Source organism: Dermacentor silvarum, chromosome 5 (assembly GCF_013339745.2).
Source record: "Dermacentor silvarum isolate Dsil-2018 chromosome 5, BIME_Dsil_1.4, whole genome shotgun sequence".
Classification (NCBI taxonomy): Eukaryota; Metazoa; Arthropoda; class Arachnida; order Ixodida; family Ixodidae; genus Dermacentor; species Dermacentor silvarum.
Window position 1 is genome coordinate 81,503,502 of NC_051158.1, and position 14,348 is coordinate 81,517,849.

General features: G+C 46.6%; 1 protein-coding gene across 1 annotated transcript in view; it reads right to left on the reverse strand.

The window, feature by feature from the left end:
• The window catches only part of LOC119453525 (probable helicase with zinc finger domain), a 77,138-nt gene extending 64,366 nt beyond the window's left edge, over positions 1 to 12,772 (reverse strand). The window contains exons 1-6 of the mRNA XM_037715569.2: positions 12,435 to 12,772; positions 11,352 to 11,466; positions 9,536 to 9,719; positions 6,452 to 6,587; positions 5,911 to 6,093; positions 4,828 to 4,995 (exon numbers count right to left, since the gene is read on the reverse strand). Of these exons, the coding sequence (XP_037571497.1) occupies positions 4,828 to 4,995; positions 5,911 to 6,093; positions 6,452 to 6,587; positions 9,536 to 9,719; positions 11,352 to 11,361 (681 nt within the window). The 5' untranslated portion in view covers positions 11,362 to 11,466; positions 12,435 to 12,772. The remainder of the gene's footprint in view (positions 1 to 4,827; positions 4,996 to 5,910; positions 6,094 to 6,451; positions 6,588 to 9,535; positions 9,720 to 11,351; positions 11,467 to 12,434) is intronic.
• Positions 12,773 to 14,348: the final 1,576 nt, after the last annotated feature.

Here is a 14,348-nt window from a genome sequence, read left to right on the forward strand (position 1 = left end):
TAACTATGTTGAAAGGTGGATAGAGCTTTCGGAAACGGAAAAAACATATGAAGCAATCCGCGACAAGATCGTGGGTGAGCAGTTTCTTGCCAGATGTAGCAAAGGGTTAGCGTTGGTCATCGCGTCCTACACGACAATGAATTGCTTGATAACCGAGACGGTCACAAAGCAAACATCTCTGCTGGGCCCTGCGCCCACCCATTTGGGATCTCTCTCTCAGCTCATCGTCCTCTGCAGTGAAAGCATCTCTAACACTATTCCCTAGGATTACCAATCCCTGCGCCTCTACAAACTGGTCCGTTTGTTCTGCCATTTCTTTCACCGTCTGCAATTTTCTTTCTTTCTGAAATATTGCTAACCCTTTGCTACATCTGGCAAGAAACTGCTCACCCACGATCTTGTCGCGGATTGCTTCATATGTCTTTTCCGTTTCCGAAAGCTCTATCCACCTTTCAAAATAGTTAGTTAGCTTAGGAGAGACCCCTCAATGCCGCGTGTGAACAAAAAAAGTAAAAAAACGCGCCGGAAATGTCACCCTCTCTCAAATGGCAAGGTCGCCTTTTGTGCGTTGCGCCTGAACACGCGTGTACGTGCCAACGTCTCAGCCATGCGGAGAAAATGGCAGTGAACCCTTCTCCTTTATGCTTCCATTTTTTAGTCACATGTTGACCTTGCACGTTGCGGCGCAGAGGGAAGCAGCGACGGAGCTGCCAAGGCTAAAGCTGCTTCCCCGCCACCCTCCTCCCTCACCTTCCACGGTCTCCGCGTGCGCCCATCACCGTGCGTTTCGTTTTCTGCCGTTATCGGGAAGCGAGCGTTGGCCAGAGTGGGCAATTTCGTGGCCCTCGCTCGCTATGCGCTTGCGCGCCGCTATATTTCACGACTCGCACCGTTCGAGCATCGTGCTATGGTGCACGAATAATTCAAAATTACGCCCGTCTTTTAATTCGAACTTTAATTCAAACAAATTTTTGGGCCCCTTCGAGTTCGGATTATCGAGATCCGACTGTATTTACTTGGACATGCTTCCATCTGTGGGACCGTTGGTGTCTGGCCAAACATTACTACTTGCTCAAAATCCTTGCAAAGGATGTTAAACTCCCTTAATTCCTTAGCACATTCATATTCCTCAGCATGTTTCTATTCCTTTTATGTATGCATCTGAACCCCGCAATAATGAAATCAGAGGGGCAAGTGAAAAAATTTGCTTTCAGGAGAATTTTGTGAAATGAGAGGCACAGACACGGAATGCACTACAAAATTAAACTTAACGGTCAAAATTTTATTTGCCTACATCAGCGAGGCTGGCTCACTGCTATAAAACCACACTTCCCACATAACAAGGTGCTTCCCATGCGTCGCCAATAAATTTCGCAAGATTTCGTATAACTTGACACCGGACACATCAGCGTCTACATGCAACAGTGTTCCACAGAAAGATTTGCTCGATGGGCCGTATTCTCAGCAATTAATTCTGCTGATGTGATCCTTTCACGCGCTTTAGCGTGACTTGCCACCGGACGTGTTGACGTCTACGGGCAACAGCGTTCATACGATCACTATTGCGAGATTTCACACCGAACACGTCGGCATCCACGGGCGACAGCAGCGATATGATTACTTTCAAGCGATATTACACCAGAAATGTCGGCGTCCACAGGCAACAGCATTGATACAATCTATTTCGCGAGATTTTGCACCTCAGTTCCGGACACGTCGGTGTTAATGAGCAACAGCGTTTGTCCAGCGCACGCTGTCACCTCTAAATGCCGACACGTTTGGTCCCAAGTTACGCGAAATCTCGCAAAAGTGGTCGTATTTCCGAAAACGACTGCGAACGACTGTTGGGCAAATCTACGTCCGGTGATGTACAATCCACACATCATGCCTGTTCAGTGGCAAATGGCAATGCAGCCATGCCATTTGCAACAGCCGATCAAATAAACAAGATGGCGGCCATGATGTGTTTCCGGCATCAGCAATTGCTTCTGGCGCTTTCTTGTTTTTGTAAACAAAAATGGCAGCAAACTTGCAAATGTGATGTGACGATTTCTTACGCAACTTAAGGGGGGACGTGGCTTTGAAGATCAACTTCCTTATTTCTTAATTGATTTTGATGAAAATTGGCACAAATGTTTAGAATGTCTCCCTAAAACTTCCATAAAAGTTTCAAAGTGATACCTTGAGAACATTTTATTGAGCAGAATTTTTCTCTCTTGAACTGTCTGGAGGGCCCGGGGAGCTTAAAAAACATGATGGAAGGCTCGTTGAGTATTGACTGCATAGCTCAATGCGTGCTAGAGGTCGTGATAGTCTTACTTTTTTTTTTTTCGCAACACAAACTTTTTAGATAGTCATTTTTCAAGTTACCTTCGCACCAAGCACACTTTCGGGGTGAACGAATAGCCACACCATAAATTTATAAAAAGTCAAGATAAAAATGCGGGACTGTCTCGACCTGCACAGTAGTCCAAGGAACGTGACAAAAAAAAAAAAACACAATCAAAATAGGCTAAACGGTAACGAAGAAATCAGCTCCAGAGACTGAGCAGAAAGGCGAAAAAACAGTTTTGAGAAAACGGCTCTCAAAGTTTCAACTTCTCATCAGTTCTCTAAAACGCACCAAATTTGTAATCTTAATGTGTTTTGTGATGTGGGGCTTCTTGGACATGTGGCCTCTGGTCTGCTGTGCCTTCGTTCTGCCTTTTTCATGTTTGTGTGGCATTCTTTACTGCTGCTCTACAAAGAGCATGGTGCCTGGGTTTCAAAACAAGTGAGGTGCAGAACTATGTGGGCATAAATATACAGTAGTTCTAGAGTTGTACCTGCAGACTGCCTAATTGATAGCAGTCTCTAGTACAGTCAGTGAGGCATTGTTTTCTTTTGGTAGAATAGACCATGTTACTGAATGAAGGCTCTCAGCAGCGTTCTGGATCATCTTCTACTGACAATGGCTATGGATGTTATGAGAGCCACTGATAGATAGGCAGCAATGCAGCTGCTAGGAGCTTTCAGCCTGTACTTTTGTATGATGCCTCACTTCTGCAGCCAGGTGTCTGTGCCAGCCCAAGTGGCCTAGTGAACAGAGCTCATGATGAGGTTCTCTTTATGAAGGGGTGGTATGATAGGTATTGGTACGAGATATCGTGGCAATACGATAATGAGTCGGCATGCTATGTGCTAAGTCGCGGGTCTGAGGTGCCGATATGCGAAATGCCTGGTCGTGGGTCCAAAGAATAGACGCTCGGTGAGCTCAATCGCGCAGTCCGAGGTGCCGACGCGCGAAGTGCCTAGGCGCGGGTCCGAGGAGTCGACACTCGATGAGCGATCTACCGACGCGCGAAATGCGTAGCCGCGGGATCAAGGAGTCGATGCTTGATTAGCTTAGCCGCGCAGTCCAAGGTGCCGACGCGCGAAATGCCTAGCTGCGGGCTCGGGGAGTCGACGCTCGTGATGCCGACGCGCGAAGTGCCTAGCCGCCGGTCCGAGGAGTCGACACTCGATGAGCGATATGCCGACGCTCGATGTGCTTAGTCGTGCAGTCGGAGGCGCCGATGCACGAAATGCTTCGACAAGGATTCGAGAAGTCCGCGCGCGATGTGCTTGATCGCCGAGTCGGAGACGCCTACGCGCAAAAGGCTTAGCCGCGTGTCTGGGGATTCCGTGCCCGAAGCTTGGTCGCGAAGTCCGCATCGCCGATGCTCAGAATGCTTAGCCGCGGGTCTGAGACGTCCACAAAAAGTGGGATCGGCCACGCTACTGCGATGTCCGCGTAGCGCCCGTTTTAGCACTCGTCGAGATTACGGAAACTGCCCAGAGCTCGTGAGGAGACCGCAACAAGCGGTGCAGACGACGCCATTGCGGAGCAAGCACCGGACCAATGGCAAACCGCACTGGAGTCACGTGGCGGGCGCGGCCAATCGGTGGCTCCGGCACGACCTTCAATCATTTGCTTTTTGTGTGCTCGTTTCTGTATGGAGAAGATAGCTGAATCGGCAAATTTGAAGACGGAGAAATGCGCTTTCCAACGAGACCAAGATGGCGGCGCTCGGCTGCGCCGTTCCGGAGATATCGTGGCTTGAAAAATGCCGTTCTTTCGCGATTTCCGCGAAATTTTTCGGCACCTTGGCTGATACAATTTTTTTAGAGCACTTCTACTTGGTTTTCAGTGATGATATTTCGGAATCAGATAGAATAAGAGTTACAGAAACTGAAAATTTTATTTTCAAAAAATCTATTTTTTAGCCATTTTTCGCGATGCGAAAGCCACGCGCGTCCCCCCCCTTAAGAGGGGACATGGGTTATTGAAATGACTTTGCTATTTCTTGAAATAACTTTGTTATTTCTTAATCAAATCTCACTTAAGAGGACAGAAAATGCATTTGAGCACTTTTTTGTACTGTGTAGCATTACAAGGGTAGGTAATATGACATGTAATGGTCCGGCAAATTTTGATAATGCGAGAGCCAAATTCCGATAATGCGAGATTGCAGTTCAGTGATGTTTCGTTGTCAAAAGATACAAAATGCAATGAATCCTATGGGCGTTCACCAGAGATACAAAAATATTTTGTTGTGACGAGCATTTCGTTATCTCGGGCTTTCGTTACTGCGAAGTTTGACTGTATTTTGGCTAGCTGGCATTATTGCATAAAAGGAGCAATAAATAGCCTTTTTGTGTTCTCACTACAAAGTTGCCACTTCCTTTCTTACCGAAAAGCCTCTGAAACCCCAGAGGTTTGTGTAAGCATCCCTGAACGTCGGAGGCAAACATCCCCCCCCCCCGCCTGGGTACACACTGCTATCTGTCCAATGCCCATGGCCCTACCTGAATAAAGTAGACGAGCACATCCTTGTTGGTGGGCGCCCGGAGACTGTTGACCCACTCCTGGCATCCTGGAGCAAGCACGAACTTGAACGGGGACTTCTCCACCCGCTTCAGCTCAAAGTGGCCCCGGAAGGTGTCGTGCAGCAGGACCAGGCGCTGAAGGGGCGTCTGCTCACAAACAGGGAAAGGATCGTCGTCAAGCAAGTTCGGATGAAGTTCTAGTCCATTAACAAAAGGTGTGCAAGGACACAATGGAGACAGGTGCTCACCCGTAAACTCAAGATTCGTTAAAGTGTCAAGCCGCGCCAAAAGTCTAGCAAATGGACGTTTCTGCTTTCTTCCCCAAACTGATACTGTGAAGTCTAAATATAATGAATCTCACGGGACTGCCGAAAAGCATTCATTATTTTGACATATTGTGTTGAAAACACGCGAATTGGACTTGAAAACTAAATTCAGCAAGAGGAATCGGAGTACATCCACAAATGCATTTACACCAGTGACAGACTCCACACGATAAGAGTCACATGCACATTAATGTGAAGAACTCATCTGTGCATGGTGTGTGCACAACTCGTACAAACCACGGATCTGTTAAGGGGGATGGGGCAACGAAATGATCGACTTAATCAAAATTCTCTATTTTAGAACTTTCTCTGTTTTCTGTTTTAATTATGCTTTCTGCTTTTGTTCGCAAGCAGCTGCATGCAATTTAAACCATTTGACCAGTTTCCATTTATTGTCTCTGTATTCCTTTGCTACGGCAGTGAAATTGCACTACATTGAAATTGTGCATAAACACACTTTTTATACTGAGGTTAAAGATACATGGTGTTTTATGGACAAGTTATAAAAAGTTAAGTACCTTGTTATATCAAAATTTGCATTACATTGCAATTTGTTATATGACTTACATTGAAGTTTAACTGTAGTAGAAGCTGAGAAAACTGCCGTTTTATAGTGCATTGCCAAAATCGTGAAGAAAATCAGGCTTGCACCATGGCAGCAGCTAATTCTGGGAACACAACACCTCATCAACCAAAAATCAATGACATCATCCCAGTCAGCTGTGTCTATACTTACAATCGTGCACAGCTCAAAATCCCAGACCAGCGCGGTCTCCTTAGAGGTGACCGTGCGCTTGAGCTGCTGCTTGCAGGTGAGCCTGAGACCCGGCATTGTCTCTGTCATCACCCTTTGCATGGCCGTGGGATCCTTGGCCCCCGCGTACTTCTCCAGCAGATCCTTGGCATACTCTTGGTAACCCTGCACAGACACAGGACAAACTGCTCTCAGGATCTCTTCCAGCAACTGCACCAGACTACTTGGTCCACTTTCAAACTTAGCCTTCAAGCACTGTGGACACTGTGGACCCCTTTCCATGGCCCAGTCTTGTTCATGACGAGCAGCAGACAACAAAACGAAGGGTCACATGCAACATAGCCTCCAAAATAACACAAGTACATGACATGCAACTTTGAACTGTTGTGAAGGTTTAATTCTAAAAAAGGTTTATTTGCCCCACTACGTCTCAGGCACTGCCTGCATACAGACTCTTCAAAGGCTGAAAGAAGTGAGAACTCCCCCCTACATAAATGAAATGCATAACAGCGCTTCCACAAACCTCGAGGTGCTTCTGCTGAGCCTTCTTGACCCTCTCCATGCGATACCTAAGACGTTCCAGCCATTCGACCAGCTCATCCTCACTGTGGGCCTCGCAGCATTGGCTTCCCAGCCGGCACTGTCCATAAATATGGTGGCTGCAGGAAGGAACATCAGACAGTTTCAGTTTAGCGTACGCAAGCCAGTTGCATATCAACAGTGCCCATGTGCAGGACACAGCTACAACATTAGGTGCTGCACATGTGTGCACTCGTCTCTTGCTTAAGCGCAGGCTTTGCAGGCTCTCACGAGATCCCATTACTGACGAGAGTCTGAGCATTCACGGAATTGTGGGCGTTATGGTTCACGATAGCGGCGACCCCCTAATTTTGCCATGATACATACTGCAATGCTCGATGAGATGGTGTTGAGCAACACGCTAAATCTAAACAAAAGTTTCTAATATGTTTCTAAATGCAATGCAAATGTGGAAGTAAAGGCGATCCTGGCAAACAACTTGCATAAGCAGATAACTTGCATGTTGTGTGCACAGCAGCAGCAGACACTGAACTCAAGCTGTCTGTGGCTCGAAATGGTGGTGTACGACTATTCAAGAATTTTGAATAATGAATCGAATACTGTCCAACTCAATTCACTATCGAATCTAATGGTCACTATTTGTAAATAAGAATATTTTTCAAATAGTCTTATTTTTATGCTTTCAAAGCATCAACTCTGGGCGATGAAACGTAATATTGGAGCAAAAGTGTGATAAATATTATCTCAGCGGTCATAGTGCACGTGAAAGATGGGAAGTTAGTAGTGCAGCCTGCTATACTTCACTTAGGAAGCCAGACTTCCAGCTGAACCACTAGTATTCGCACTCACCAGACAGTGCGAAGGAAGTGCTTATCTCCTCCTAGTGCTCTATTTGAGCTTTTAAAGGGCCCCTCCAGGTCTGGTCATAATGAGCTACAAGCGCAGTGCATGCAATGCGTGCCTGCTAAGTATTACATCGCTACGCGCCATGGAAAGAGCTCAAATTTCAAACCAAACGCTGTTTGCCCTTCTCACGGGCACCGCACTCTCAGCCGAAGAGTGACGTATATATTGCAAGTCACCACGTACACTACTGTGCTGTGACGTCACTCTCAATGACACGTGACTTTGAGAATGATTCAAGGCACCATCAGTTATTTGTTTAATCTGTTGCTTCAGAAGGGGAATTAAAGTTTAGAGAAATAATAAAACATACAAACCAAATGCCTGCGTGTTTTTGAATTTCGCGGGGATGCTACAACATTAATTATACAACATTCGAACTATTGAAAGTCATAACTAATAATGTTGGTGAGAACAACATCTACAGTTCAACGCAATGGCGCAGCCAACGTAACTGGACGCGGCCAATGCAGTCCGGCGTGCCCAACGGCGAGATGGCTCTTGCTCCATTCGTGCGTCCTTTGTGCCGACCCACAATACACTGCACGAAGAAAAAAGGTGCCCGTGCCGCTTCGCCGACGGTCACAGACAGCCGTTCAAAGCGGCGCACAGGTGCGGGATCGTTCCGCGCATGCTCTGAAGAGAGCAGCCGACGGCGTGCGCGTCCAAGTACTGAGGGAACGGCGTTTCGGCTGGTGCAGTGCAAGTGGCATAGCGTGATTGTCTGCAAGTGACGGTCCGCCTGTGCACTGACGTCAGATTTTAAACGCAACGCAGCCTGCATTTAAAGTTCGACTCTTAGCCATGACTTGGTCCATTCTGCAACTAAGTAAGGACTTCTAAACAGCAACACTCTACATTCAGCTTTACTTGTTCACTAATACAAAAACTGCTAGCAGCTTAACAACAAGTTGAGACAGCTACAGCAAATGTACAAGTCAGGGCACACGTAAGACCGATTTCTTTAGCACTGCTCCAGCCACAGGACACAACAACACGACCCTGTCCACTATTGCAAGGTGATTTCCACGCTATTTTTCTATACAAGAGGAATTCTCACGCTTACTGTGCTTAAGACAGCTGTGTCGGTACTAGAGACAAATACTGTTCAAGCAGCGGGGAAAATACAAACAAAAAGGAAGACAACTGGACAGGTACACATGAATGAGTAAAGATCTTTTAAAGGGACACTAAAGAGAAAGGATAGCATAGTTGCATCAGTAAATTATCCTTCTATATTACCAAGAAAGCCACTATCACCATGACAGGAGGCTCGGTACGCAAGAAAAGAGGCAAAAACGAAAGACGCCAATGCCACCACACCAATGTTCCCATACCAGATGGTCATTATGTGATGACCCCTGCTCGAGCTTAGTTAAATTTTTGTTGATACATATGAGACTACACTGCATTCCGAGTTCTAAGGGAGGCAGCAACTTAATGTAGTAAGTTCTGAGACCTATTTCTGTTGCGCCACAACAGCTCAAACGCGAGAAAATACTTGGAAATTCGCGACGTGGCATACCAGCACTAGGTTCTTGGTGCAAAACTTAAGAATGATAGTTTGGCCTCTGTTTTCTCTTCTAGTAATCAATTTCTCTTCTAGTAATCAAATGAATATAGAGTTTGAGAAAAATACATTGTCAGCCTTAACTGATTTAGTGTTTGTCTGAACACTAAGACCCTGCCTGTGTGTGTGTGTGTGTGTGTATATATATTTTTCTTCCCTTCTCAATATTTCTCTCATTGCTTGAACAGTTTTCAAATCTTACCAGCTATACCAACCTTCCGTCTCGAAAGTTTGGTAAACAGGGCTCAGCGGGACCTGCCACAGAACACAGCAATGGTGGCTTTGCACGTGTATTTAATCCCAAGTGCCTCTACACCATCCTTATCCTGCTGCACTGCTTTTTAATATTACTGCCATATGTGAACCAACCAGCCCAAGCAAGAGAGAGAGAAACATTTATTATGGTAGAAAAGCTTAGAGGTCAGTCTGAACCAAAGTTCTGAGCTGCTACTCAGCAGTGGAGAAGGGAGTAAAAAGAGAGGGAGAGAGGTGTTGATGAGAGTGAAGATGGCAGGGTGCTTGTAGAGACCTGCCATATTTTGCGGACTAGAATAAGAGCCGGGTTTGTCACAAAGAGGCGGACGGATCACTCACTCTTGACAGACTGAGAGCTTGTCGGCTGGGACGCCACGTGGCGGTGGCCGGTGCTTCCATGTACGGCCGCCGTCGGACACAAGAACCGTCCGGTGCTCGGGTGAGTTGCAGTGGTCACGAAACTCTTTCTCCCCATCGAAGCTCACCCCACAGAACTCACACGCGAAATCAGACGCGATGTCAGCTGGAAAGAAGAAAAAAAGAAGTCAAAAGGGAGTGACGCATCAATCAAATACAAGAAGTTTAACGATCCACTGGCTTAGCAAACTTTAGCTAACTGGGGACAGTCAGAGAGAAGGCGAGGAGAAATGAGAAACAATCAGGCTGCACTAGACTACAAGCGACAAATTTCTTGTGCAGGAGATATTGTCCAGGGGCCAATTGCTACATTGTCTTCAGAATTAATAGAGCGCACACAAACAGAACAAGGAAGGGAGACACACAAAGCACTGACTTGCCAACGAAACACGCAAGGTAGATAACAGTTCCTACACAAATGACTCATTGTAAATTTTTTGCTCACACATGGGTAAATGAGTGCTGCCGCACCAATTATTAGCTTATTTTAAGTCTAATGCAAGACAAAGGCTTCTCCCAGGGATCTAAAATTATCCTTGTACAGTGTACATGAAACGCAAGCTATGAATCTAATCTGTCATCCTGAAGTAGTTGCATAAGTCTGTCCCTTAGCACGCACTCTGTTATACGCTGTGTACCTGTTCTATGAATTACCATGGCCTGCCCCAACTTCCTTTCTTCGTCTCAACCTCAGCGAGGATACACAAGCTTCAACTCTAATTCATATTGGCATCTGGCTATATCTTATAAATGTTACGCCTGCTATTTTCGTTTTCCTCATTGACTGCGCAGTCCTTAAATTTCTTTATAATGTTTAGTGCGACAGAACACTACAAATCAACGTCAAAGGGTATGGATTTTTTTTCCCCCTCTTCTACAATGCATATTTGAGCAAGGCTTACATTTTTTGTATTCCTTCATGATGAAGCCAAATTTTGCCCACTGCAGGACAAATATGTCTCCCAGTAATATAACTATTTTGGTCATTCGGGAGCAAATTCTTGCTCACCAACTGTGCACATTGTCTCTTATCTCTGCATGGCATAAATACAGATGACTACCTACATTTCCTGTCGTTCATAGCACAGTGTACTTCCCAATCTATGTAATTAAATATGGCCATAATGTAATGAAAAATGGCGTTCATGATACCACAAAACCAAAATGTGGTAAGCCTCTATCACTGCCCTCACTGCTCAAAGATAACTATGCCTTATCTCTACACAGAACTACAGAACTACCGAATGGAGTTCCAAGGGAAGGGAAACGCAGTTGAGGACTAGATGGTGTGATGAAATTAGGAAATCTGCAGGCATAACTTGGAATGAGCTAGCGAAAGACAGGAGTAATTGGAAATCGCTGGGAGAGGCCTTCATCCTGCAGTGGAGATAAAAATAGGCTGATGAACCCTACACAAACAGGAATTAGGCTACCTCAAGCTGACCTCCTTTGCAGTCTCATAAATAGTTTCCCTCTCTTCATAAGTGACTGCAGGGACTTTGGTCACTTAGTAGTACTTTACTATTGAGACAATGGCACACTGAGCCTGAGCACTTCACAGGCCAAGTGACAAGATGTGCACATCTTAAACATGCAGTAACAATAGTAAGTAACTCAGTCACTGCACACCATTCTGAATAAGTACGACTCTAGAGCATCGACAGTGATGTATGCACACTCTTACACCAACCAGCCTGAAAGAACTAGCTGTACTTCACACAACTTCTGGAACACTTACCCCAAGACATGTTTGTGTTGTCTGAAGCTTCTTTTGCCTGGTCTACTGGAACCAAAGAGTGCGCATGACTGCTAGGCAGGGCTGTATTGCTGTGCCATGTAATACTCCTATGGCACTGTAAAAACAGACGATGCGCAATATTTTACTTTGCAAAAAAAAAAAAAAGAAGAAAGAAAAAGAAGAGGAAGGGGAGAATTTACATGAGTGGACAAGCGAGAGAAAACAATGAACAATGCAGCGCTGCCTCGGTATCATCGGCATCCGATTGCGACTGTAAAGTTTTCTGTTCAGCGCACTTTTTTTTTTTTTTTAACAAGTTGAACGCATAATGAAGGTAAGAATGCGACTGACCCCATTGTCCCATGCGTTGTTCGGCTTTGTTGTTATTGCCGGAATTACAAAGCCACGTGCTAGTAAACCACCATATAAATCGGCACACCACGTCCCGCGCTTTGGAAATTTGCGCGGCGAGTGGTCTGCGCGACTCCTACAGCGTGCAAAATTAAGCTCGCGCCCTACAGGCGTTCCATTAAACGAACCAGTCTACGCGTAAAAACAGCACACACATCCATCAATGTTCGTTGTCGATACAAGACGCGTTCCATTACCCCAGCATTTCGCAAGCGAATCGTCAAACGACGGCGCTCGTATCTGTACTTATCACGACGCACCGTATTTCTCCTGTAGCACTGTGACAACCGAAGCATCGCAAGCCAGAGCAACGCCGATGCGTTCGTCGCCCTAGGCCCTATGCGCTGGCGCAGCACTCGCGAAACAGAAACTATGTATTCCCGCCGACACACTGACAAGTGCGATTTCCGCTTGCGCACGGCACCACCGGTTGAAACACGACGACCCGCGCGGTCCCTTGTTGGCAACAGCACACTGTGGAAACGAGGTCCAATAAATAAGAGTTGCCTTCGTCGGAATGACATAGCGATCCCCTTTCATGTCAACGCATTGCTTCAGACACTGCCAGACCGACGGAATTCCAGCGCGTCATCTCGGAAGCTACGGATACAGTCCCAGAAACACCGTTGCGGACGTGCAAAGTGCCATAAACGCCAAGTTACTCGGGCTTACCTGAAAACCAGTCAAAGTGAGCGATGTGTGTACGAACAACAACTTGAAAACATGCGCAGCAGGACAGCTGCTGGGCTTATCTTCCAACGCGGTGAGTCATGTTGTAGCGGGTTTGAGTCGGAAGTACGCTTGGTATGACAGGCCGACGTAACAGAGCGGCGAGCGTAGACGGCAAACGGGCGCTTGGTGAGGCGCCGACTACCGCAATCGCTGCGCTAAGGGAAAGGTCAACAGACCAGCACGATTTCGTTGCCACACGCCACGAACTGCTGCAGTAGCTGTAGCTGCAGGCCGCAATCAACAAAGTGAACTGGAACTGGCTTCGACTGGCTTGGAATGGCTCCCGCTCTGTCTCGCGCCCGTTCATGTTATTGATGCTGATGTCAGCGTGGAAGTTCGTAGTGGTACCACAGAACACCCATACAAACTGGTGGTCTAGTACACTGTAGTAGTGGAAGCAGTGCAGGCACTGGTAGCACTGGTGAGAGCTATCGTGGGCACGGTAGTTATGGGTTCGCATCTCTGCGGCGTTGTAGGATATATTTGGAGCATAGACCAGACAGACTCCAGAAAGAGTATTATGCAAAACAGCACCAAGTAAAGGGGCGTGACGAAAAATAAAGAAAGAAAAGAAAAATAGGTCTAGCGCTTTTGTCTGTACACTCTCGGCCCCATTTCCATTTTACTGTTAGCATTGTGTTAGCATCATATGTCATTCGTAAACGAGCCCAACTGGCCATCCAGCCAACAGGTGTTTGCGCGTTTCCATTTCACATCGAGCGATAACCACGCTGGGCAATTCCGACTACGTGTTCCCTGTCGTGTATACGTCGGTGCACGCATAGAGTTAATATAATCAACTAACTATGGGTGCTCGTGTCACTCTACGGAATGGACGCATTCGATTTTAAACCTCCTTGGCAGCCGCTCAGGATAGAATTTATGGGTGCGTAGATTCCTCAGAAAACATTAATTCGTGCACAGTTTATGCCCGCAATCAGCAAAACAGCATACACTATGGCTCGCATGCTTGCTATACTGGTCTGCGTGTCAGTATACTGCGGAGGTATTCAGAATTTTTGTCAACCCCGTGTCCCGTGAACTCTCTGTTCATGCCAGCAATCACACGTCTTGCTCTTTCCTTCAGCCACCTCATCGCTTGCTTCCTCTGCGATTCAGTGCCCACCCATCTGCCATATATATACACATACAGCCCACACCCGTTACAACGGATCCGCATACAACATATTTTCGGATATAACAAACTATATATTCTTAACTTAGTTTGGTCTGCCTATATTATGAATGTAACCAATTCCGCCTTTAACGGACCCGGCTATAACGTACCATCGGCTACAAGAGACAAATTTTGGGGCACATTTTGTCTACATGGTATAAACACAAATTAATTTACTGCGGCAACGCGTGCGTGCGGCAGTGAATGCATTGCACGTAGCTATTTCCTGGCACTTAATTGCTGAATTCGCGAAAATCCAGATTCCGTTTGGGAAATCCGAGCACTCGATCCAGTATTTCGGCGGTTGCTCCAGACCGACCAATGGAAAACCCCATTAGCCACAAGGAGGTTGAAAAAAAAAATTGAGGAGTGGTGAGTGAGTGAAATAACTTTATTGAGGTCCAGAGAAGACGCAGGGGACACCCCGCGCCACCCGGCTAGTCCCACGTAGGGACCGGCAAGCCGAGCTTGACGGCCCGATCGCGGGCACTCTGGACGGCCAGGGTTTGGTCGTTGAGTTCGGGGCTGCCCAAAAGCGCAGCCCACCTATCCTCGCTGAAGGCGGAGCCGATGGCTTCACACTCCCACAACACATGGTTAAATGTTGCCGTTAGTCCACAGGCAGGGCAGTCCGCACTGGGATACCTTTCAGGGTATATAGCGTGAAGAACCGCAAG